The 26,977-nt window shown below is 38.2% G+C and overlaps 2 protein-coding genes across 2 annotated transcripts; one reads left to right on the forward strand and one right to left on the reverse strand.

The window, feature by feature from the left end:
• Window positions 1–940: 940 nt before the first annotated feature.
• Aop (ETS variant transcription factor anterior open) lies at window positions 941–26,376 on the reverse strand. The gene is made up of 5 exons (XM_076796628.1): window positions 25,806–26,376; window positions 3,473–3,718; window positions 2,392–3,054; window positions 1,754–2,003; window positions 941–1,520 (listed from the first exon to the last, which is right to left on the reverse strand). The coding sequence occupies exons 2-5, from the start codon at window positions 3,687–3,689 to the stop codon at window positions 1,223–1,225; spliced, it is 1,428 nt and encodes a 475-aa protein (XP_076652743.1). The 5' UTR covers window positions 3,690–3,718; window positions 25,806–26,376; the 3' UTR covers window positions 941–1,222.
• On the forward strand, window positions 6,053–9,341 carry LOC143358688 (uncharacterized). Its single transcript, XM_076796013.1, has 2 exons — window positions 6,053–6,242; window positions 7,398–9,341. Exons 1-2 carry the CDS (start codon window positions 6,180–6,182, stop codon window positions 7,662–7,664), a joined length of 330 nt encoding a protein of 109 aa, XP_076652128.1. The 5' UTR covers window positions 6,053–6,179; the 3' UTR covers window positions 7,665–9,341.
• Window positions 26,377–26,977: the final 601 nt, after the last annotated feature.

Consider the following 26,977-nt stretch of genomic DNA (forward strand, 5'->3'; position numbering starts at 1 on the left):
CGATCTTGGATAACTCTATTTGTTTGAATATTAATTGCAATGAACGAAAAACGCTATTTTTAAATGTATTATTTGAACTAATAAATATACCTAAAATCAGCTGGTGGAAATGGATTCTCTGTTAAAAAGTACGTAACTCTGCTCTTTGAATTTTTTTGTTAACTTTAACAGTTTGCAAGATATTTGATTAAATGTGTTTCACCCTCTAGAATATGCCTTCAACCCTCTGTGTTACTAATGGTCGATAAAAAAAGTGTCCAACATTTTCGTAAAGACTATCTCTCCCCAAAGTTTCATAAAAATCCGGCTTTTGACTTTCGATAACATTTTTCCCCCACACCGAAATAAAGAATCTCTAGTCGCACAACTAAGCATCCCGATCCGGGTCACAATTTACTTTCGAGCTAAACGTTACATCACAGAACAACTTTGGAATATATAAAAAAACACCTCGATCGTTTCCCGACCACCGCTTGTTTTTGTACGTTTCGTCGATAACGCTCTATATAAGCCCCTCTAAAAAGTTAGTTCGTTGTAGAAGCGAAAAACCGTTTCACACTCGCGCACGTGTCCTCTCTCTCTCTCTCTTTCTTTCTCTCTCTCTCTAGGTTGAAAAAAAGAAAAAAAGAAGAAGAAAAAGGTAGAACAGAACAAAAGAACAGATGGCGGAATATCCGCGAAAGTTCAGCTTCACCGAAGCGTCTCCGGAAAAATTGCGGCACGACGATTGGCTCCAGGCGGCAGCCAATCATCTTACGGTTCGAGGCGTGGGAAATTCGACCGCGTCGATCCTCGCCGATTCAGAATCGGCCTGAGAAAACGTCCGTTTGACCGTTGTCGAACCGGTATCGACTAACAACCTCTATAAAACGACCGAAACCTGTCTTTTCAATCCGAGAGCTCGGTCGTCGAGACGGAGCGACACTCGGGCCGGTTTGAATTTCGCGCCGCGGTGCGTGCGGGCTGATATCCATAACCTCCAGAATGCAGTCTCGTCGTCAGTCTTTTCTCAGCGTTTCCTCTTCCCCTTTGGGGAAACGTAGTCCACCGGTTTCTGGATTTCGAGCAAAATCGATGATTTTGCTCGGATTGACGTCACTCGATCCATCCGTAATGGATTTCTTCGACCACATTTTCATGAGACCGTTCACGAGCACACGTCGAGCAAGCATTCCGTCGAAGCTGCCAACGTTGATAACGCGTCGTAGAATCAGCACTCGCGTCACTTCCTCTCTTCCGACTCCTGATTGGTCTTCACCAGATTGTACGCGTGACTCCTGTACTTTGTCGGCGGGTCGTGAAGAGATAGAGGTTGTTGTTGCGATTGCTGCTGTTGCTGTTGCTGCTGTTGGTCGCTCGATGGCTGACTCATACTGGACATCGAAAGGTCTGTCGGCATATCGATTTCCGGCTCGACGCCACTTCCGCCCTCCTCTTCCGGCTCCGACTTTATCCGCATCTGTTGACGCAGCAGCGATATGTTCTTGATGTTCTTCAACTCCGTCGGATTTCGCAGGAATCTGAACGCAGAAAGAATTTTTTAATATGCTGTAATACTCAATCATCGTAATTTACAGGCAAGCTATGGAGCATAAACTTAGCAGATTCTTGATAAGCTATTTTGAACGATCTTGGCCTGTTTATCTAGCGAAGTCCTTTTGCTCAATTGGACTGAATTAATTGGTCACGAAGTTGATATTTTTGTTGATTATCAAGAAGTCCCATTTTCACTGAAGTTCTATCATACACTTACTGGTAACAGTGGCGTTCCCCTTGGACCTTCCGTAGAATGTTCACGCGATAGTAGTACCGCAGTGCTCTGCTCATCTTATCATAGTTCATGGAAAGATGATTTTTCTGGATGCCCCAGAGCCTTGCCAATCCTGGAGGATCGACGATTTTGAACACACCTGTTTCTCGGCTTTTCCACGCTATATAGTGTGTGTACCGTTGCGATGGGTCGTTCAACAACTGTTGCAGAAAGTCCCAGAGAAGTCTGCCATCTGCAATGAAATAGAAAAACCATTAAAAAATTATTAAAAAAGAAAATATTGACTATACAGTTATACTATATAGTTTAGATTCTTTAGCGGCATCTAACATCCCCAAAATCCAGAAATATCCGAAAAATACTAGGATTCTCTAGTAAATGATAAAGGAATCTACTGGTACACAGGATGTCCCCGTATTCACCAGCACTAACCGAGGGATTAGCACTATACAGGGAAGTAGAAGTCCTTTCCTAGAGAAGAGTAGAGGTGCTTCTCTAGAAGGTAGTACAGGTACTTCCCCGTATAGTCTCATTCTGGGCACATCCCATGAACTAAATTCCCAGAAGCTAAAAGCATGCTGTAAAGTGACTAGTAGTACTAGAACCAGTCCAAAACTCACTAGTATTGGGTTCGGGCGAATCACTAGGAAAGAATTCCCTAGCCGTGTTGGCGGGGTTCGTCCTGAAGGCACCGGGCGTCAGAGGCATCATGGGTTGCGTGAGCGTGGGGCTGGGCTGGTCCTTCACGCAGACCTCGCTTAGCCTTTGCGCGGTGAGGGCAGTGGGTGTGGCCGGCGGGCTCCCGTTCGCTGCTTGCTGATTGTCCTCGTCCGAGTCGCTTTTGTACACCTGACTCTGTGTACCCTCCGTATGACCCGGCGAACCCGCCTGACTGTCTACCGAGGGCGCTGGAGACAGCGTCACCGAATTCGCGGACATTAACGAAGCCAGGTTCGCGGTGTACGGGTTCTCCGTCCATGTGGGTGTTGGCGGGTGCGAATGAGGGCTCAACGGGTATGCCGATGGCCTCGTCGGGGTCACCGGGCTGCTGGGAAGACACCTTTGAAGCTGACTAAAGTCTCTAGCTAGCATGGAGAGCACGTTGTGTAGAACGTCGCCGGCGCCAGGACACCGTTCGCCTAAGTCCGCTTTTGTTAGCAGGCACAAAGCCTTGCCGTTCATCTGGAACATGTCCATGTCGAACTGAGGCAGGTCGAACTCGCGCTCCGCCCACCGCAGGAACGTCGCTACGTCTTCTCGAGACCATAGCCGGGGATCCGATGCTGTAACATAAGTTTTCAGGATTAGTACTATATTCCTTTTTTTTTTAACTAAAGAGTGTCCATGATTTTGGAGTAACACTAGGGGCAATGTATAGTATGCACCTAGGGATTCTAGACCCTAAAGGTGTTTCGTAGGAGATTTTGTATCTAAGAAATTTGAGGTTAAAACCTTTATACCTAGATACTTAAGTAGCTGTGGAACATCACTAGATGTGACTAGATGTCTGAGATGTTAGGAACATTTGGTCTGAATCCTCCTGGATCCCCTGATTCCAGTGGTGTTATGTTACCCTAATGTTAAATCTAAATGTTCATCTACGTTTGAGGTTATCAAAGTGTCACTGTCAGTGTTCCTAGGGTCAATTCGTTTAGGGGATTGGTTCCTAGGGGAAAAAGAATAGGGTGGAATAGAATTTACCTAGACTCGCTGGCAGATGAGTTTTGAAATCTAGAAACGGACTGGGCGGCGGATGCGTGGGCGGGAAATTCATGGCAGGGCCGTATCGCCAGAGCAGATCCGTGGGGCTGAACGGCAGCGATATGCCTGGTGGTAGCCGAGAGTCCATTCCCGTCATTCCACCCCCGGCCGAGACCGGCGGCAATTGCGGTAGTTGGATCGTTGGCAACAATTTCATAACACGACCCACTTTCTATGTTCTTCTCTCTGAAATCAAAACCGATCGGACGATTAATTGAAATTCGTGACGCGTGGTTCGTTTTGTAATCGATGGACACTAGTAGAGTCGGCGGTCTACACTACCAATCACTTTGGTACCAAAATAGATTTCCCAATGTCAACGTTTAATGTCCTAACACAAATTGTAAGATAATATGGTAATAATCTTGTTACATAAATTTTACTGTGTATCGTATGGTAGAAATAATTTGATGGAAACCTGAAATATTCCTTTAATTGTATTTTGTGTTGTGAAATTAATTTTATTTTGTCTTGGCGCGAAAATTCGAATGAATTTAAATATTTTCGTTGAAACTTAACTTTTTGCAAGAATTAGAGTTTAAAAAATGAATTACTGAAGTAAAGATAAATCACTTTTTAGTAGACTTTTCAGTACAAATTTTTACAAAAAGTTTGGTAATTAGACAATTAAAATATCTTGTAATCAAATTTTCGTTAAAAATAATGAGTTTTAATGGAAAATAAATGAAAAATAAATTAGTTTAAATAGAATGCTCGTTGCATATAAGCTTTTATAAGAATTTTTTTAATGTGTAAGAAATTAAAAATTGTAAGAAGTTCTACCGAATAAAAGAATTTTTAACTAACCAATAAAAAATCGATATTTTGGTCAAAAGATTTTATATCCCGTTGGGGCACCCGAAAGAAAGCACACGTGGAAACAGTAATCGAATGGGCGTGACGCTACGTGTCGGCTTAGGAAAGAGGAAAGATTATTAGCATAAACTGCGGCGGTATAAGAATGAAAGGCAGCAGGAAGCGTGGATTTACATAACTTATTTCCGCCGATTTACAGCCTCTTTCCGTTCTTTTCGTGACTCGTATCCTGTTTTCTCAAGAAAAGAAGTATCACTTCGAACAGGAGAACCTTTTCCCTCGAAAAATAAATTTGTTGCGAACGTAAAAACAACGTTTACCGATTATAATTTCAACTTATGCGCATAATTCTACGGTTTAACTAATTTGAATCGCCGACTTCGTAGAAGGAATCCCCAACACCAAGGACAGTCTCATTAATATACCCACATCCGGATCTTGTCAAGAAAGCATAATTAACTTTTGTAAAAACGGTGGCGTTCTTAATGGCTCATAAAAGTATGTTAAACTGGCATTTATTGATATTGTAAATATAAATATTTAATAAAAAATGTTTAATTAATAATTAATTTAATAAAAAAAAAAAAAGAAATAAAACAATTGATAATACAAAACGAAATTATTTCGATTGATTGCTGTCGATTGTTATTGTTGTTGATTGTTGTTTTTATTTGATTGTTTGTTTGTTGTTGATTGTTTTGTTTGTGTGACAATATTTGTTTATATGGGTTTACTGGAATATTTATAATTTCTACTTGTATGAGAATAATATGTAACAATGGTTTTATAACAGTAATTTTTAATATTGATCAATTTTAACAATAATTTTTAGTCATATATTGTTAAGATTTATAATAACCGTAATTTATAATAACAATAATCACTTTTTAAATAATTACATGATAATTTTATGTAAATTGTTTTTTACGTCCATATTAATATACTTTAACGACAAAATAGTTGCCAAAATTGTTATACTTCATTGCCAGAATATTAATGTTAACGCCATTTTAAAATAATAAGAAAGCATCAAGTGTCACGTTAAGCACGAATGTCAACAGCATCAGAACAGCAGATAGCATGATCTTTCGGTAGTTCAATCTATTAATAATTAATGCAATTAGAAGCCAAAGCTAGTTGTAGCCGATAAAACAACAGAAAATAATACGTTGTTTCAAGACGCGCTTACGGTTTGAATAATTTTCACCCCTTATTCGGCTATATTCTTTACACATGTAACAATAACTCCATAACACAATCATTCATAAAAATGTTCAACTTTGATTACCAATGGAAATTTACTATCGTAAGCGTTACCAAAAGTATTGGTTTTGTATATTAATAAGTATTGTCAATTGTAATTATTAATGAAATTTGAAAAATATTACTTGTTAATATTGTCAATCATATTAAAAAATCAAAATGCAAGTAAATTCTGCATTTCAATCACAAAACAGTTAGTCAATTTTCCAAAATCACCTAGGTGACGATCGAAATCCAAAATGGCGAACATCACATCTCCGTTGCCAATTAATTGAGCAATCGCTCAGCCAATTTCAGATCCTGGAGTTTTCCTAATCACTTAGGCACATCGGCTGCTCGTTGATTAACGCAGATAATTAAACTGTTACAGTGTAGAGAATACTATCAAAGAGAGAGAGAAAGAAAGAGAGAGAGAGAGAGAGAGAGAGAGAGAGAGAGAGAGAGAGAGAGAGAGAGAGAGAGAGGGAGGTCCTACGGTGTGAAGGAAGGCAGGAAGACACACACACACACACACACACACACACACACACACATAGTCCGAGAAGAGGTAAAGGGCAGAGATGCTGGCATGCGAAGGTCGATGTGCCGTTGTCTCGCACCAGGAAATCCTCATTCGAGAATCTCGCCACACGTATGTACCAACTCTATGGAGAGAGGATAAGTGGGGGGGGGGGGGAAGGGCCGTGAGAGGAGAAAAGAAAGAGACGGGACACCCAAGACATGTCGGGACCTATCCGCCATCCGATATCCCTTAAAAATTACTCTTGATGTCTCAGACATTAAACAGTTTGCTAAACGATCGCTTTTCGATGGCCATTTTAGTTCCTAGTCATCTCTAGTTCTAAGTCATCCTCATTTACTTCCTAGTTTCTAGTGACTCTGGGAGTTTTGTTCTTCCTCTGAAGGTAAACAAATTCCCTAGCAACAGAGAAGTTAGTATATTTTTAAGTTCAATATGCACTTTGCAGATATTTTTGCTTAATACCTTTTTGCTATTTTTCTAGAACTCAACCTTTTTATAAAATGTAAACAAATTCCCCAGATACCGAGTTGATTGGAAATTCACTGGATCTCTGTTCTAGGTGATTTGCCCATTTGTTTCCTTTTTATCCCTAGTGATTCTAGGGGCTTTTATTTGATTACTTTTTATCCCTAGTGATTCTAGGGGCTTTTATTTGATTACTTTTTATCCCTAGCGATTCTAGGGTTTTTATAATATTCCTTTCCTCGTTGTCACTAGTGATTCTAGGGACTTGTTTATTTCTTGGATTTTTATCACTAGGCGCCTCTAGGGTCTTTTGTCTGTAATCTTGTAACAATTTTGGTTCGCAACTTTGTGCGTTCCTTCAAGCAACTTTTTGAGTACTACCTCGCCTCTTTTTAAAATGTAACCAAAATCCCTAGACATCAGATGGATTCCTAGTGATACTGGAGCTACTCTATCTAGGGTATTGTATATTTTGACCGATTATATTATTACACATCCTTTTCATAAAATGATACGTTTTTATTACGACCGTTATTTTGTTATTGTAAACTACAAATTACCCATCCGCCATTGTATTTGAAAAATTCGTTCACAAAACATTTAGTCGTATAAGAAATTGTTTAACAAAATTTTAGAGGTATTGGAAATGAATTAAAAAGATATTCAGTGATTTTGGAAATTGCCAAATAATGTGTACTGTGACTGGTTTAAAAAAATATTCAATGACTTCGAGAATTATCGAGATATATCCAGTAATTTTGAGAAGTGTTTACAGAATAATTGCGAACAATTTTCCAGGTTCGAATCTCGCAAGAAAACTGCCATGAAATCCAAAAGACGAAACGAACCGCGATCGATCGATCATCCGGGACAGACGTTTCCGGCTCGGAGGTCGCAATGAGGCAACGAAAGGAGGAAACCATGCCGGAAGTTGTTCCCGACGCAAGAAACCGCTCGAATGATCTTCCTGCGAGCAAAAATCGCCTTTCGGATCCCTTCGCAATTATCACCGGACATTTTGAATTCTCGCTCGAGGTTACATCCAGTGGTTTCCACTGTTATTAACCACTTCGAGTTGAACATAAAATACTACAGTCTACCGGGTGTCTCCCAAATTCCCAACAAATATTATTACAGATAATACTCGAATTTGTGAGTTTCAACAATCAGTTTTCGGAGATTCTTGCACATTTCTTTGATCAACTTTTGAATACAAATCTGTGCAATTCTCTATTTATCTTAATTTTCTTTACTCGACTCTTCCGATGGAGGATTTTTTAAATTTAAGATTTGAGGTCCACATTATTAAATTTTATTTTACACTACTACAATATTTATACATAATTCTCTTTTCTAATTTATTTTACCATTATATTGTTACGTTTAAATTGTAATTGATCTTGACATTTTTGTCAATATCACAGTCAATTGAGAACGTTTAACAAAATAATAGAGAATAAAGTGGGAAGAATAATTTATTAAATTAAGCAGAAAGCGAACAATTTTCGTAGAACGAACGATCAGTTAGCTCGTCGTAAGTGAAAAGGCTAAGAAGCAATCGATGGACGAAAAGAGCGCAAATAGCTGGCGAAATAATAAGGACTTCCGGTTGAGCGGACAGTCACGAGAACCGAAGAGATCGATCGTCCTATAAAGTTTTCTTATAATCCGTGAATCATTAATAATACAGGGGAGGGAACGGGTTTCGTCGGACGGTAATATCTCCGTGCCATCTCGGCCGGTCGCGTTTAGCATTAATTAAAACGGGTACACCGTCAAAAGTGTAAAAGCGTTCGTCGAGTGCGCTTTCGTTCTGGCCGGAGCAGCAGAAGGCGGAAGATCCTTGACGAGGACTTAAGATTTATCGCGCGGAGAGGAGTCAATTCTCTTTTCTTCCGGGTGCTCGACCGTTTCCTCTCTCCTTCTCTCTCTCTCTCGCTCCCTCTCTCCCATCTGTTTTTATCTCTCCTCGCGGTTTCGAATTTCTGTTCACGCTCTGAAGCAATCCGCTATTGATTCATCGATAACGAAGAGATATCGACGATAACAGGTTTGTCTAGCGCCATTGCGCTTGTAACACACGCTATTACCTGCTACTGCCAACGACGCGGCACTTTTACACTAGATCCATTTTTCTCACTAGATTCTTTTCTCGATTTTTTCACTAGATTTCCCAGAATAATTGTTCGGTAAACATCGTCCCGTCTGCTTTATCTGTGCTTTTTAACAGGCTCATAAATGTTTTGAGAGGTCGATTTTTGTTCTACAGATTATAGAAAAATTCTTTAATAAATATTGATTGTTGCTAGATGAAAATAGTTTCCACCCTAGATTGGTTATATCTCTTCAGTAAACATATTTGTGCCCTACCGCAATTTCAAAGTTTGTAAATTCTTATGAAGAATTTGTTTTGGTATTTCGAACAATATTTCTTTGTTTTAATAGAATGCTTGTAAGCCGAACAGTATCGATTGAAAACATTTTCGACTACACTGCGCATGTCGGCGATTTTTGTTTACGAGATGCCCGGCGGCACTGGGTTATCAATTGATGCCACGAAACCGTCGCGCCATCGCTCTTTCCCTCTACGCCGACTATTACTTAATATGCTTAAATAACAAACGTTACGATAACGTTACGAAATATTCAATATTCCTTATTAGATTCAATTATAGAATTTCATGATTTCATTTGTCGATCGGATCGTCTAAAATCGAATGATCATCAAGTTGATTAAATCAACAGGTCTACTGATCCAGTAGTCTTACAGTATATAATTTAAACAATTACTTACAAGGAAATTTCATGAAAATCTTTTATTCAAAATATGTCCAGCATCGATACACGATATTAGTTATATTTGAAAAATTAATTTTTCATTGTAATTTTGTCTTTAATATTAATGTATATATTAATATGATATCGCATTGGCGCACGGCATTAATGTAATATTTGAACAAATTTTTTGTCACAAATATTTCTGAATATCTTTGATTGTAATATTTCTAAAAAAGTGTATGTAATATTTTAAAAAATTATTTTTCACAAAAGTCCCTGAGTATGATTATATCTTGAATATTAATCTACACATTAGTATAATATTTTAAAAGATTCTTTTCTCATCAGAGTCTCCCATTAAAAATATATTCAACATTAATCTGCATGTTGATTCAACATTGTACAATTTCATTCACGTTACATTTCCTGTCCGGCATTAATCAAACTTTTCAAGAAAGTTACTTACCAACGATTTAATATTCCACGTCAAGGAAGAAGGTCGAGGAAGAAATGAGAAAAAGAAAGAAGCTCGAAATCGCACGTGTTCGAATTTCGCAGCCCACCGTCTATAGCTACGGGACAGGCTGCGAAAAAATTACATAATAACGGTTGCGTATCTGCGGGGTCGCGCACAGTCGAAGACTTTCTCCGATCTCGGTGCACTCTGTTTACCTCCGCCATAATTCACGTTACGCTCGAACTGCGTAACGATCAATCGCGCATGCGCACTGCACGATTACCCTGGATTTTCGCGATATACCGCGACCGCTTTTTTAACCCCTCGCCGAAGGCGAATTTCTTCGCGCGTTTCTACGCTTCCTACCATTCGCGCATCCAATGGCGCAGAACGTACACTAAATTCGTTATTTGTCTTCTTTTAATTGCATCGCATAGCATGTTTGGATCTGCAACAGTAACAGACCCGACCTTCTTATGTGATGAATACGAATCTGTACATTTTTTCGATTTCCCATGTACAGTTTTCCAGAATTGTTTTGTTAGTTACGTTACATAACATATTTGAATTTATGACAGTAAAAGAAGCGGTTGTTTTACCCTGCTTTTGTATGAACTTATATATTTTTTCAGTTGGAATTGAATGATTCCATTTAAATGTAAATTTTTTAAAAATTTCTTGTAAGATGGTAGAATAGGGTAAGGGATCCAATTACTGTGCCTATAGTAATTATACTTATTTTTAAAGCATAGTGAATATTTAAAAAAAGTGATTAATATAGACACAGTAATTGGCGCCCCCACAGTAATTGGGTCCGTTACCCTATCTTTTGAGAAATTAAATTTTTGTTTATCACGGTGAAAAACTCGGAGCGATATTTAGTGAAGAATATTTCTCACAATATACAACGAGAAAATTAGCTCTTTTTCTGTCTAGGGGAAAATTAAAGTCCCCAAATGGAAATGTGTACAAAAATAAATCTGTTAAAGCAACAATTACTGAAAAAATAAATTTCAATTTGGCCCCAGTGCCTCGCAATTTTTACTTTGCACGCAGATCCGCAGTTTAATCGTCACATTAGGATCCTTCGCGCGACTATTGCTGAGAATTAAGCTGACGACAACCGCAATTTTTGCGCCAGCGCAATAATTATTGCGGAGAACGTTGTAGGACAGGGGGGTTAAAGAAATGGAAGAAGTGGAATCAAAAAATGGGAAATGACGAAACCGGAGGTGCGTCACAAGGGAAAAGGAAAAGTCAGGTTTCCGCGACCTTGAGTTGGTCGGTGAACCCGATGCTCGCGCGTCCGCTTACGTCACGCTCTCGCCAACTCACAAGGAAGTGCTTTCTCGTTCTCCTTTACCAAAGAGAGAAGAAGAGAGATAGAGAGGAGAGAAAAGAGAGAAGAGTTACGGGGAGAGACGGAGAGGGCCGAGACGAAGCGCACGAAGCAAATCAACGTCCATTTGCTGGGACCCTTCGGGAGTTGTCGCCGTCGCAGCTGTAGATAGCACCTAGAAGCCTGACGCCTCCGTGTTATCGCAATTAAGAATAATCGCTTCGACTTTTCCAGAATTCTGCGACCAAATCAGCTGATAGGCTGTCAGGTGGTCATGATAGTGGTGGTAGAGTGACAGACGATGCGAGTTTTCTTGCGAAGATGTATTAGGTCATTAAACGTCCGATTTTTAACCCTTAGCACTCGAATGGCGCCACTAAAAATTGCTGTATCATTACTGCTGTAACATGAAAAAATATATATAGAAGGCAAATATTCTAGGTTGGAAGAAATATTTCGTTTTGGAGTTAAAATCGCTTCGAGTGCAAAGGGTTAACAGTAATCTTAGACAAATATAACTTTTCCTCTAAGTGAAACGTAAGCACCCTTGTAATCAACGCATTCTATCAATAAATAACAAGTTTCTAGATCGTATTGCACTACAAGATTGTATAGGGTAAGAGACCTAATTACTGTGAGGGTACCAATTACTGTGCCTATTTAGAATATTAAAAAAATTTAATATCTCTTTTTTAATATTCATTATTATTCTCCAAAAATAAGCATAATTAATACAGGCACAGTAATTGGGTCCTTTACTTCATATATACATTTATCGCTACATTTGGACATTATTTTCTCCACTATATTTCAGTGTAATAGTATATTTCCCGTTTTTAATATAATTGTTCGTTAATATTAATTAATTTGTCATGTAACTTATCATTAGTGTAAGTTCAACTACGTAATTTTTGGTGTTAATATTCGAGGGGTAATATTTAATAAATTTAAGTTTATGGTGTACATGATTCAAGTTTTTACACGAACAGAATATAGTCAAAAGAGTTTTTACTGTTTAAAAACTTTAAGAAAGACAACTCTACGAACGCTTGTTATGTAAATAATTTATTAATGCAATTCATATTTTTGGTTTTACTATTTCTTTAAAATTCGCGAAGGAAAAACAGCTGATAATATTTATTTACTGAATATTTAATATTGTGCAGTCAAGGTGAAAAACGTGTATGACCGACGCAATACATAGACGAAGAGGAACAATTACATTCGTAACTAAACGGACGTGGCGTGATTAGCATAAATTTTAATATTGTGGAAGGTTAAAAACGAATACTACATCTATAATACTGAAGTCTAGTTCTACAACATTTTTATGCTAAATTTAAATCGGTGACGTTCGAGAATAACTCTTATGCAACATTGGTAAATCATTTACTACTATTAAAGAATCTCAAGAAAAGCGCGCAAATTTCGAAATTGCGATTTTAGAAAATTATTATAACCCTATCCATTCATTTACACAAAAATTTGTGAATCCTGTTGAAATATCAACAAAACTTTACAAAAAAAGATTCAATTTTGATTTTTTCTTTGCGTAAATATTTTCAAATACCGGTAAAACATCAAAAAATGTTTACACAAGCATCTGATATAAAAAATTTGTACAATTTCTCAGCAAAAAAAATCAAAAAGCTATCTCAAAGCATAGAATTAGAAAACCTCGTTAAAGATTCGCCCGAAAAGTTAACAAAAAGAAAGGTGAGGTGAAATATTGCTAAAGAAACCTCAGAAAAATGACGCGACGTACGGAGGCGATAGAGTTGACGAGAGAGGGTCAGTGACACGTCGTCGAACAGAGGTTTATCAGTTAGCTAACACACGTGGTCACTATACTTCGCCCTCTTCCATACCCTCGATCGCTCCACGACCATGCGCACATACTCGGTGCTTCCGGAAAACCAACAAATCGATTCTATTAAACCAATTTTGAAATTGATCGAATCTAGAAAAATTCTACAAACTTCTAGTTTCATGGAAAAAAATGTTAACAAGATGAAACATAGTAAAATTTTATTTTCTATGGCACTAGATTTTTAATTAACCGAAATTTTATTGAACTGTATACTTGATCAATAAAAAAGAATTTTTATGAACTGTATATGGATTTGTATGGTAACTTTTCAATAAAACAAACTAAAATTTTATTGAGTTTTACATTTCAGCTGATGGGCCATGCACGGATTTGCATGGATATTAAAAATCTATACTTTATCTGAAAAGACATTCTATTTTTAGTACAAGCAAAAACAATATTGTAGTCGGCGAACTATTCAAATTTATGCTGATTCCGTTGAAACGCGTCTGTTATTATTGTGAAAGAACTAGTCAGGACTATGGGGTGGGTAATTTTAGTGTTAAACAGAACCTATAAATAAGTTCTGTAACTCTTTCGACCCCCAAAGAAAAGAGAATTGCGCTGTTCTGAAACGCGAGCGTTTGAATTTGGTTTGAATTGCGCGCGCCGCTGTTCCCACGTTTCGGCTGCGCTCGGTTGCGTTCGGCTGCGCCCGCCGCGTACCGTCAGCATCGGGAAACAGCGGTGGGGATAGGGTCTGACTCCCGGGAGATAGCTTTGGACAGCACTGATATACGCGGACACCCAGCATCCCTAACCTCCGCGGTATTCGAGATGTACCGTAATTTTACGGTTACCTAATCTTGACACAAATGACCGGCAGATTTCTCTGTTCATCTTTCCGTGCTTTCCCATGTTTCCCAAGAAATTCTGATTTTATTTTTCGGTGATATTCATAGATTATTTTCATCCGTTTTGATTTAAAGAAACTATAGTCTGTCCAACGAGGCGAAGCCGAGAAACGCTAGCGTGCGTCCACCATGTTTATGTTTGCGTTCAATGCCTCGTCTCGTTGGACAGGCTATAGAGTCTGATATGGCTATTAATAATTGATCAAAAATTTCACTCTGACTTATGACATAAATTTTACCTAGAAATAAACCTAAATCTTATCTAGAAGCAAAATAATCTAGAAAGAGGTCAATTTTTAGTAGACATTTCTAGTAACAATGTCCGATGTCAAATTCTAATGGCACGATCTAGGGATAGATGGCAGGTTCTAGGGACACATTATAGTGGCAAGTTCTAGGGATAAATTATAGTGAAAACTTCTAGGGACACGTTATAGTGGCAAGTTCTAGGGACACATTACAGTAAAAAATTTCATTAGCCACTTTTAGTGACAATTTCTAAGAAGCATTATTAGGATTAGACTTAAAATGACTAGGGTTTTACTAGTATAAAAACTTCTAAGAAGCTGAAGCTATAAAGTCTTGAATCTCGTATCTTCATAATTAATGGAGAAAGGAGACGAACGCAAGAATGATTGGTCTATTCGTACGAAATGATATATTATACATTCTTCTAAGTTCTCATTAATATTTCCTAACCTATTACAAACGTGTGCCATGTTTTTCACGGCAACAGAAGTCGAATATCAAGAGTATATAAATAATCCTACGGTTTGCAGATCTGGTAGCAGAAAAATTCCAGCTTAATTGAAGACATCGGTCCGACACAATCCCTTACAGGGAAGATAAACTAGAAAGAGGGGTAACGGCAAGCGTTCACTGTCTCGCAGACATCTCGGTATAAAGAAACACCTTTGGAGAGCAAAGTGCATCTTCATGGGATGGTTTTCAAGTTTACTGGGCCACTTGAAAGAAGCCTTTTCTCCCGAGCCGAGGGTGGAGCAAGAGGGGTGGCGCGGGAGGGAGGGGGAAGGCGAGACAAGAAACGAGAGAGGAACGAAGGGAGACGGAAGAGAGGCTGGTTCCCATGAGGAGGAGCCGCTGCCGAGTGACGAGGGTGAAGCAGCCTTTTTATCGACTTCCGGTCGGCGTTAGTTGCACGCACGTGAATTCGAGGTCCCGATGCTCTCTTTGTGCCTCCGCAGAGATTCTCATCCCCCTGCCCCTCGCCCCTCCCGCTCTCAATCGCCCACTTTTTCGTTCCAAAGCCGGATAACAAACGGGTTTATACTTTTCTGATACTGTTACCATTTTCATCCCCCCTTAAAAATTCGGAATTTGGATAAAATATGAGCAAACACCGTGGTCATGCCATAAACAAGTTTGCAATTTCATCGTAAAAAAAAATGGTACAATTGATCTGATATAGACCCCGGGCAAATTTTATTTGAAATTGAAAATAAATCGCAAATTTCACCGAAAATATTGTGTATGAAAACCATTTTTAAGCACGTCCAGTATAATTAGCAGAATTTCAATTTGTTTTTTTTTTGTAACCAAAAATTTGTAGACAATGTTGAAATACCAGTAAAAAAAATTCGCACCGTGTCCCGTGACAAATAGATATTACGCGGCGGTAATAGGATCGCAAAGCCTGAAATATTTCACACATTCAGACAATATTTTCACTACCGTGAAAATTTTAATTGACACCGCCGACTCCAAAATTACTGGCATTGGTTCCGAAATACGGATCGGAGACGCGCACGGATTATTTTCGTAATGAGCAAATAAAGCTTCCCGTGCTGTTCCTCTCTCTCTCTCTCTCTGCCTCTCTCTCTGCTCTCCTCGGTTTTGGCGGCTCGATATTGCGGTAATAACGATCGGCACTAGCCGCTGGTATTATTGCGGTACTTCCTCCATCCCGTATTTATAAACACAGACTTGCCAGCCGCTCGATAACCTGCCAAACTCGCTGCTCTGTCTCTCGGCGACATCGTAATCGAGATGTCAAAAGCGCTCGAATCATCGACGTGTTCTCTCGGTTTAATTGATAAACAAATTGGCCGATATCGCCGCCGTTTAACCGACGAATCCCTCTGCAATTGGATTTTTCGAGGACACTGGTTGTGATAAGTTTCTGCTGGGAACAGGGGTTCGACAAATGACCCGGATTTTATGTGTGTAAAACACACCCCCCGCGAGTGCATTTTTCGGGATTCTTTTTTTAGCACACTTTTGTAACAAGTTTACGCTGGAAACGGAGGCGCAATACACGACTCGTTGCGAATTGTGTATCGAACACTCTGGAATCGGATTTTTAGAGAATATTACTATGACAAATATTCTATGATAAATATGCTTTATTTTTAAAGCATAATGAATATTAAAAAAGAGACATATTAAATTTTTATTTATTAAAATCGGTTAATATGTTATATATCTCTTTTTTAAATATTCATTATGCTTTAAAAATACTTATAATTGATATAGGCACATTAATTGGGTTCCTTACCCTAGTGCTGGAATCGAAGTGTTTTTAATACCCCCACGGTCCTCGAAAATAGTTATAACAGCAGCTTTTTAATTGTTCAACCCAATTTTGATATGTGCTTTAATTTGTTGGGTCTTTTTTTTTATAGTGAAACTATGAACATTATAATTTTTTTACTTTGCAAGACTGTTCTTTTTATGGTGTGACTCTGTGTTGACAAATTTTTAGTCAAAACTGGGTTTCTTATGATTAATCACACCTTGTGAAGGAGTATATTTTTTAATTTATGAAACTGCAAAGTCGTTTGTTATGAGACCTAGGTGTATATTCTCAGTCACGTTAAAACTATGTATAGAATTTTTTAAACAAATTAAAAAGCAAAATTAGGCTTGTTAGGAGCAATTAAGTTCGTCAGTGATAACTAATAACTTTGTAACTCTTTTCGAACGAAACTATAGATTCGATTTAATTCTAAGGTATAAATAAATTTGGTAGACGAAATTCATTTTTTCGCAAGTTTTCCATTGGGCAATTTTAATAGCCAGCTGCATGCAGAAAAATGTTCGATAATATTCATTTATTGGGCAATTTTAATAGTGAGCTGTATGCAGAAAAATATTCGATAATATTCCTTTATTGGGCAGTTTTAATAGTGGGCACTGCATACTGAAACATTTTCGATATTTCTTTCGTATATATGTCATTGTTCAAATTATAATGGTTTCCCTGAACCTTGTGAATTACGATATTTTGAACACTTGGATATGCCATACATATTCAGCAGTGCGTTCCACAGTCTACCTGTGATATATTATAATTCATTCACAGTATTTTTTTATCGGACTCCATGATACTTGTATTTTAAATTCTTTTATAACGCATTAAAAAAAATTAATGTATTATTCATCAGGACAGTCGATAATTATTGTAACTTTACATACATAGAACATCTGACCGAGAGATAAGACAGACCAAAAAAGGACAACAGTTTTATTCTTAGCAATATAAAACATATTCATAATATAAATAAATAGAAGTAACTGCATCGATGATTTCCAATGAGATTATGCAATTTATTCGAAACTGTTATTGCTATTCGTTCCAAAAATAAAACAATATGATAACAGAAGATTTACAACTATGGTATCTACATGTCTTTTTAGTGTCAACGATAACAGCAGAATATTCATAATTTCATATCACCTAATTTCCCTTACAATTTGATGGACACCTCATCACGACTCTACTCAAAGTATGCCAACGTTTTGTCCACAATTGGAGACGGGAATTAAAAGAGGCTGTAAGCGCCATATTTTTTTCAAAAATTGTTTTTCCCGCAAAAACGGATGCAGGTTCCAACGCCGATGAAACAAGGCTGAAAGTCAGTTTTCATTTCGGCAGGTTTTTTTTTAAATTCCGGTCTTCAATTATCAATCGTTCGGATAACAGAGCACTCCCCCCCCCCGCCCTCCACCATTAACTCCCGCTATCTGCATCGATGCACTTGCCAGCTCGCGCGATTCCCCTCGGAATCGCCTACGTTCGAACGATCGCTCGAAAAGTCACTCTTTCTTTAAAGCAAAAATGGAGGCGTAGTAAAAGGGCGTGCAGGACAAAGGACGATTCCGCAGGATGAAGGGAGAGAGAGGGGACCGGTTCGGAACGTCGTTGGAAGGTATTTTAAACGCGACTTCCTCCTCGGGTTTTCCTCGAAAGAGGGGAACCGGATGCCATCTATCGCGAGCGTCTGCTTCCTTTTGCTCCCTCTCGGAATTAACCGGTCGAACGGGAAAGGGAAGGACCATCTATCCATGAGACGGCTTACCGGGAACCGGAGGAAAGGGAAAAGGAAGCCGGAGAGACGATAGAGAGAAAGAGAAAGAGAGATGGGGGAGGGAGGGAGAGAAGAAGATCGAATCGAGGCGTTTCTCTCGAAAGAATAAAGAAAGACGACGAAAAAGAGACGAGTCCAAGGTCCGCGCTTCCGGTTTCGATTCGGACCGGTTCCTGAACGCGGGGGAGGGTGGGGATGTGGCCAGAGAAGCCGACATTTTATTTTTAACATTTTTACCGGACACACGTCACGACATTCGCCAATTAATCGAACGCTTTTTTGTCAGTAAGCCTTTTTTTAGTAAGCATGTCTAGCAGCAATTCTTAGTGAACAATTTCTTTTCAGTAAAAATAATTTGAGTGAACAATTTCTAGTGAACAGCCCCTAGTATTTTTAGTAAACATATTTGCTGACAGAATATTTATTCTAGAAAATGTTTGCTCTACTAAATGTTTCTAGTAAAATTTTAGTGAAAGTCCTTAATAGATTTTACTGAAAGTTTACCGTGATAAACGGTCTTTTAACATTTAAATAATTCTGTCCTGTTTTTGGTAAATATTTCGGTAACAGTTTTGAAGGGAATTTTGCTAAAAGTTTGTTTTAGTGAAAGTTAGTAGAAGCTTGTTAAAATCGGGAAAAACACCCTGTAACATTTTAGCAATTTTGAAACTGAATGTTAATTACTGTTTCTAGGGAACGTTTCTAGCCACAATGGTAAAACTGAAATTTGGATGTTCTGCTTGAAAGGTATTGCGCACATTGTTGACGGAGCAAACACACTGATAAGGTTTGTGATTTTCTTGGAAACGAACACAAATTTCGTAAGGAACTTTGTGGATGTTTGGGAACGATTAAGAGGAATAATGTTTGGAATGTAGCTTTTATTGTGTTTTATGTAATTGTGTAGACAGAAGCGAGCAACCACATGAGTAATTTTCAAAATAAGACTTTTTGGTCTAAACTCTATATTACATATATTTTTGGAGTATTTAATATTGTAAATGATGTGTATATCCAAATTATCAATACTTTTTTATTTATTTATACTTTGATCTCACATTTCACGTGTAATTATTAGCAATTTTGTTAAGAAAATTTCTTTAAACTGATGAAAAACATTGACTAGCATCGAAACATTGTTTAAAATAGATCCGTAAGTAAAACGCAAAAAATGAAATTTTATTTAGCCTATTTTAGAATTCGTTTCATTTGAATGTGCCAATTAGTTCCTTGAAAAGGAAAGGGAAATGACTATTGCTTTTTTCCAAAATGAATAGTATGTTTTGACCTTTTACCTAGGTCGATTAAACCAGCCAGTGAAAACGATAAATATTCCAGTATCATAAATTCGTGATAACAGAACCATTTACACGTTTTATTATTCTCTTGCGTTCTAGAAAGCAATCGCGTGATAATTTCTTTTTTTCCTATACTTTTACGGTTATTATACTTTTCAAATATTAATACTTTATTCTTTATTTAATTCTATATGAACACTTGAACCAATTTTCAGTACAGACTTTCAGTAACACTGTCCTGGAACATTGTTACCAACATTTTTTTGTACAAACGCTTAGGTGAACTACCCCTAGAAAATGGTACTAAAGATTATTATTAGAAATTGTCACTAAGAAGTAGTTATCAATAATTATTGCTAGAAGTTGTCACCAGAAATTGGGAAATGATTGACAGAAATTTTTACTAGAAATTGTCACTAAAAACGTTGTCAATAATTATTGAAAGAATTTGTCACTAGATACCGTTACTAGAAATTGTTGCTAAAAATGGCACCATAAATACTAGACCACCAGCGATTAAATTGTTAGGGTACCTGATAGCAACAAAAATAAATGGACTAGTTCCGTTTAGTAAATTTTGAAAAATCGCGAGAACAATTTAGCGGAATAACGGGAGGAACGGCTAGGGTGTATATTCGTGGGCGATGAAACTCGCAGGTGGTTCGACGTCGACACCTCGTCTGCGATCTTAACGATCGATCGAGTTTTCCCCGGAGGGCTCCCGAACAGAATTTTCCACCCCCTTCGACATTCTGAGAGCGTAGTGCTTCCTCCCTCGCTTCCGGGTTCCCGTCTCTTCCGGCCGGAATTATGTTTCGAAAGGCTTTCTTCTCCCCCCTTCCCTCCCCACTCCCACTTCCCTTTCCTTCTACTTCGTTCCAGCTCTTATCAGCCCCCCACCCTCTGTAACTGCGATAGAAAATCGAGGGGAGGAGGGACCTAAAACTTTTTCTCGCTTGAAAAGTAATGCGATTAACTCTTGCAAATTAACCTGCTTTGTGCCTCGTTTTTTTTTTCGTTTTTCTTGCCTTTTCGCCCAGTTCGTTACGATTTTGCGTTCAAGCACCGAGCAACCTAGTAATTAAGAGACATACAAATTTAATTGTGTGCGAAATCGTGTTCAGCGACAAGTCTGCGCTCGAGAGTCTCCGGCGACTTCCAGATTTATTCGGAGGCTGGATTTTTTCTGTTTCGAAACCATTTCTGCGACTTTGTTGGTATTCGAAATTCGATGGAAACAGTATATAATAAATCTTGCAATTTATTTCGTCCGAACATAAAACTTCGAGGATAAAAAACTTCTTGAAAATAATTCGACAAAAAGCTATTCGAGATTTATTGAATTTGAACAAATTTCTGGCTCCGTGAAAATGTCCCGAGAGATACTTCCGGTAAAAAATTTTGCGAGCCGTGGCAGGAAAAACTCTTACTCGAAATTAACGTAAACTACAACAGCGACTACATTCTATTATTCATTTAATATCCACCGAACTCCTTACAAGGATCACAACAGGGGCAAATCAAAAATTTATCGAAAATAATTTCTGGGGAATTTCACAACTAGAAAACTGAGACGAAATTTTTTTTCCCAAATGCGAAAACTGCCCTTAGCATCAGAACCGGTCTCACAGACAAAACGTACTTTTTCAATTACCTAAGCGCGTTCGGAAGCATCGCTTTTCGAGACAGGCGAGCGAGCGAGTTGAAACAACACGTTTTACGAGTCGATGGCGAAAAATTCCGTTTTTCTCCGCGGCGTGGAAACAAAACGGAAGGAAAAAAATGAGAGAAGCGAAGAGAGAGAGAGAGAGAGAGAGAGAGAGAGAGAGAGAGAGAGAGAGAGAGAGAGAGAGAGAAACGGTAACACGGCCGCGCTAAGAAGGAAGGAATTATGTATGATTTTGTTCGGGCTCACGTGTTATGTAAATGATAACGTGCAACTTCCTGAATAACGATCAAGGAGCGTAAGCAACAGTCGGTCCGCTTAGCCGTCGCGCGCGCGGCCGTCCCCGTGCACCGATGTCTGCGTGCGTCGAGTGCGTCCGCGCACGTGTGCGTCTGTGCGTCGAGTGCGTGCACACACGTGTCCGCGCCTACGCACCTAAGCGCGTAGAAAGAGACTGAGGAAGTGGGGGAACTATAGAAATTCCTCGTACAGTTAGAAATTGAGTGATGCAGAGCCGGGAGGTTAATTTTTCTTCCGGGGGCACCTACGTACCCGTAAATTTGTTACGCTGACCCTATCCACCCTCGAAATTGCTAAAAATTAGTCAAATGCAATACTGGTCCAGGAATGTTGCGCCTTCATTGCGTGAAATATTTCCAGCCCACAGAACAACTTTTTAACATAAAATTATTCAAATTTCCAAGCCACATTTCCTTTTTAGTCTTATAATTGGACTGCGGGATCTTTATGCAATTTCCCATTTACATAATTTGTTTTCTAAAAATTCAGACCAGAGAAAAATCTCTTTCGTTGGTCAAAAGAGTATTGTTTTATTTTAATAATATATTTATGATGTATTTAATGAGAGATTTATAATGTATTTAATAATACATTTTGCAGTGCTCAAATTATTATGGTCAGTGTCGAGCAAAATTGAATAAATTTTTATTCAATACCTTGCTGTATCATTTCCTTCACAGCTGCAGTTATTGGAATTTTTTTGTCCACAATGATATCCTAGTAGAAAAAAATCTATTACATATGTTCACAGTTACTGCTTTAATATTCATAACGGAAAAATAGTAGTGTATTTTGATTTAAAAGAAACGGAAGCTAATTCATATTTAGCAGGCTCTTATAATACGAATATAAAGAAAGACGTATTGACAAATAGATTTTAATTTTTATTTACAAATTAAATTTTATTTTTTATTTCGAAACTAGATCAAAGTAATGACACAGTACGATACTGTGCGAGAAAAATAAGACTTTTTATGTAATGCGCTATTTTTAAAAAAATCAAGTATAAAAGTTGCTGCACGTGCGCACACTATTTTTTGACAAAATTAGTATTGATCTATGTATATAGATGTCGCATCGATATCCATAATTATTTTCCAACATCCTACACCGTTTTTATAGTGTAAAAGGTCGAAGGGTTTGTTTTTATTTAAACCGTACCACGCAATTACGGAAATAGTTAATTGGTTATTAATAGTGCCGACAGATTTATTAGTCTTTGCTAAAGAACTGCGTCGTATTTAGAGTTGCAAAGCTGTGATTTTTTTATGAAATGAAGAATATTTTTCAATCTCTGAATTTTTGTAGGTAAAAATTACGCGGAAAAATAGGAATTATTTTGGAATGAAAAATTGACAATAAATTGAAAGACTGTTATTGCAATACTGTGATACTAGGAAACCTGGTGTGCCGATTCAGTCGGTAAAACAGTGTAAATGATTACGTTGAAAAATTTCTCGGAAAAGCCGGTTTTCCTCAACAATTATCCGGGAACGAGCGAGCAAATTTTTCCTGTAACTTTAATCCTGCAAGAACGTACTGTACTGCGACGACTGGAATTTTTACAGAATTTTGTTTCTCATCCAGTACGATGAGACAATTAAAAAAAAAACTGTTTCAGAATAAACACATTCTTTCACAATTCCCAACTTTCAGTAGTTCAAAATTGACCGGTCCGAAAATTCTATTTTTTCTTTTTATATAAACAAAGCAGAATTTTTAATTTAAATTTGATATAGAAACAGTCATATTATAAAAATTTTAATCTTTAGTTTATCTTTGGGAATTATTCATCGATAAGATTAAAGTTCATTCAATATATTGCTTTCCTTAATTACAACATTTTTAAAACATTGATCACGGCCACCCACATTTTTAAAAACATTTTGTATACCGTGAGAATATTGTTTCTTGAAATAAATTGATCATGCAAATATTACTCCTTATCAAATAAAAAAAGAACTAAGTGAAATTTGTTACATTATAAAAAAAAAGGATAAGGTACGAGCATAGTGAGTAAGTTTATTTACAGTTCACTCCCGTTTGAATTACGCGCCTAGTAGAGATAACAATTTCTCTCACGGTACAGTTAAAATGAAAACCTTTTTTTAATCCAAAATATACCAATTTTCAACGGTCAGTGATCTTGTTTTTATGAAGAAAATATTGTACAAATGTTCGCCAAATTAAATGACCGAGATGTATCGATATAAATGACGACCGATTTTTAATTAATATTCTAAAGATTCGACAAGTTTGTTCAATTATACAGGTCCCGTAATTTTAATATTTGACAAAAATGGCTAGATGTAATTTAAAACAGCAAAAACATACGAATTTGAAAATACTGTTATATTATTTTTAACCTATCAAACATATTGAGAAAGAAAATTAATTTCTATTTCACCCCAATTTGTTGCAATTCAGGTGGAAAATTTTGATTTCCCATAAATATCCGCTGTCTACCTATAATTTTAATAAAATCGTAAATTTGTTGCAATGTCCGCCTGCTTGCGACGGTATCGAATAAATCGACTTAATTTATAGTTAACCACTCTTAAATATAATATTAAGTCTTTGTCGCAGTAATTATTCGGGTGTTTTATAATTTCGTCTTTCAGTGTGAGCATGCTTCATGTTTTCTTCGTACAGTCTTACGTGTTATTACCACTTCCGGAAAACGAAGGAAGCATATAAAGTAGCATGGTTGGGGGGGAACAACAAGGATAACATTGCCGAGAGCGTGGTAAACAGATGACCAGTTCACAGCAGTTCCGAGTATAAGATAAAAGAACGTGATTAGGACAATGAAACGATAAACAATTTTTAAAGTTTAACCTCGTTCTCCCGTGCCTCTATCGATTTATGGTTTATGGAGGACAGTGTCACTTGGAAAGAGTTAGCGACTCGGGGCAATTCCAAGTTGTTAATGACAAAAACTAGCAACTCGAAAAACTAAAAAGATAAACGGTATTTAAACGGGGAAAATATTGTGAATTAGGTGAGGAACCCAATTACTGTGGAGTTAATTATGGTGCCTATATTAATTATTTTTAAAACATAATGAATATTAAAAAATAGATATATAACGCATAATGCTCTAAAAATAAGCATAATTAATATAGGCACAGTAATTGATACCCCCGCAGTAATTGAGTCCCTTACCCTAAGTCTATTAATTTATAATTCACGGCAAACTCGGACAGGTTATCAATTAGAAGCAATTGTGACACTGGTAAGTTCCAGATAATATTAACACTAGGCTTACGGAGCGTTAAAAGTGACTATTTTACATTACTTTATAAAAATAACAAGAATTTGTTTATCCAAATTTTTAGCCATATTTTTATAATTACCCGAAGAAATAAATTTGTTGAATAATTCCTCACGGATGCATCGTTGCGATATTCGCAAATTAAAAATATTAGAACCCGTCACATTGACGGTACACTTATGGCAGATAACGGATCTACGAATTAGCGGCAATCCCAGCCAAGTTATTGACTCAAAGCGATTCCGTAAGACAAAAGATTACAACACGTGTACCATTTCATAAAAAAAAAAGAAAATATACAATTTCCAAGCTGAAATAATTCTACTATACGACAGTGGATCTATTAATTTACAGTTATCACAATCTGAGTCGAGTTGGAACTCGAAGGAAATTATAGTACAAGACAAAAATCAACACGTGTAGCACCTCTTACAGAATTTTTAAGTTGAAGCAATATCTATATCAGATAGTGTATCTACCGACTTATAGTTAATGACTAACGAAATCATTCGAAGCGAAGCGAAGGTGCCAACGTAAAGGTACATTCCAAGTAATTTAGCGAAAAAGCGATAATCTATAAATTGTGATTTCACTATAAAATTCCAAACCCGGAGAGCTTACACAAAAAAAAACCCGATACTCAAACAAAAACATCATCTCTCAAAGTTAACTTCGCAAACCAGCTTTACTATATACATACGCAACCCGCAATTCCGACAGAAGAGACAGGTAGTCGACGAAAGAAAGGCGCACGTGGGCCGAATAATTTACAAAACAAAAATCCCATCGGAGTCACCGACGTCCACTAAATCCCGAAGGAAGACCTTTCCCCGCGTCACCCCCGCGAACCGAGAAACCCAAACACAATACACCTCGAGAACACTCGAAAAAAGTTTCCGAAAAATCATGCAATCCCGAATTGCCGAGGAACGAAGATAGATAAGCTATCGGATCTCGGTGTATTTTCGTTCTCGAGCCGAAATCGGTCGGGCACTCGAGCGATAAACCGCTCAAGGAAGTAGAAGAGAGAAGAGATCGTTACCTCGATCACGGGCTGAACCGTCTGACGCGGCGTAATATCAGTGCGGAGGATCGGCTTGCGAGTTTGAGCGAGTGCCGTCGGCGGTCATCGGGCAGAAATCCGCGCCCTAATGCGTCGCTGTTGCCTGGCATCCACAGGTATCTCGCCGACACCGACCACGCGCACGTGTATCGTGTTCCTTCCGCCTCTGTCTCTCTCCTAATCGAGCATAAATCCCATCTGATTCCACTCCCGACGATTTACACAAGCGTACTATACGGACGACGACGACATCCGATCTGCGGAACGTTCCTGGTGGCCCGTACGATCGAAATGTATCCTCCCCGGTAAACGTATATGTATTCGCGACCGACCGAGTGTGTATCACCAGCACACCACTTCGATAATTCTCTCCAGTCTTCCGTCGAGGACGTGAAACACGAAAAAACTTATATCTATCTTTCTCTCCTTCTCTCTCTCTCTCTCTATCTTGTCCTTTCACCTCCGGAGACGCGAACGTGCGCGTAATATCTCGATGATTATCGCACGTCCGTCCGGCGTCGAGGCTGCCGAGCGACTGAGCCGCGAGTCGCGACCGTCGCTGGATGCTTGCCGCCACGCCCCCCCCACTACCGTCGAGAAGAGAGCCGCGCGTAACACGCATGCGCCGTCAAACGGAGACAAATGGACCGGCGAGACGCGACGAACGCCGAGCGCCGAACGAGGACAGACGGACACCGGCGCGCGGCATGGCGCGAACGGAAATAATCGAAGCGTTGTAATCGAGTGGGAAATGCCGGGGAAAATGGTGGGGCCTTCACCGACTTCCTTGTGGCTTCCTCGTAATCGGACGGCCGACGACGACGACGCGCGACGCCGCGCTGCACCGCACCGCGGTGCACAGCGGTCGATTTTTCGAAAAATTTTCACGAAAATCGCTGTGACTTGAACAATTAATCTATTCACGTACAATAGAATCGAATACACCCGTTCCTCTTTTTAGATAGACGTATCATTCTTTTCAAGTGAAGACTTAACCACCATCGATCATGATGGGTTTTTTTCCAATGAAAATATTATAAGCTACATGTAACAATATTGTACTTGCCAAATAAACCACTTGGTTTAAAGCAATAATGAATAAATAATATTCAAATGATGAGATATATTAAGAATTGCAGCAGTTATTTAAA

This window comes from Halictus rubicundus, chromosome 11 (assembly GCF_050948215.1).
Source record: "Halictus rubicundus isolate RS-2024b chromosome 11, iyHalRubi1_principal, whole genome shotgun sequence".
In the NCBI taxonomy this organism is placed as follows: Eukaryota; Metazoa; Arthropoda; class Insecta; order Hymenoptera; family Halictidae; genus Halictus; species Halictus rubicundus.

Bases quoted from the DNA above. Each gene is read 5' to 3' on its own strand.
- Aop (XM_076796628.1), bottom strand. From the start codon at position 3,689: ATGAAATTGTTGCCAACGATCCAACTACCGCAATTGCCGCCGGTCTCG. The intron at 2,004-2,391 runs GTGAGTTTTGGA...ATTTCATTGCAG, and splicing joins TTCGCCCGAACCCAATACTA to ATGGCAGACTTCTCTGGGAC. The intron at 1,521-1,753 runs GTAAGTGTATGA...TTCTGCGTTCAG, and splicing joins GGGGAACGCCACTGTTACCA to ATTCCTGCGAAATCCGACGG.
- LOC143358688 (XM_076796013.1), top strand. From the start codon at position 6,180: ATGCGAAGGTCGATGTGCCGTTGTCTCGCACCAGGAAATCCTCATTCG. The intron at 6,243-7,397 runs GTATGTACCAAC...ACAATTTTCCAG, and splicing joins ATTCGAGAATCTCGCCACAC to GTTCGAATCTCGCAAGAAAA.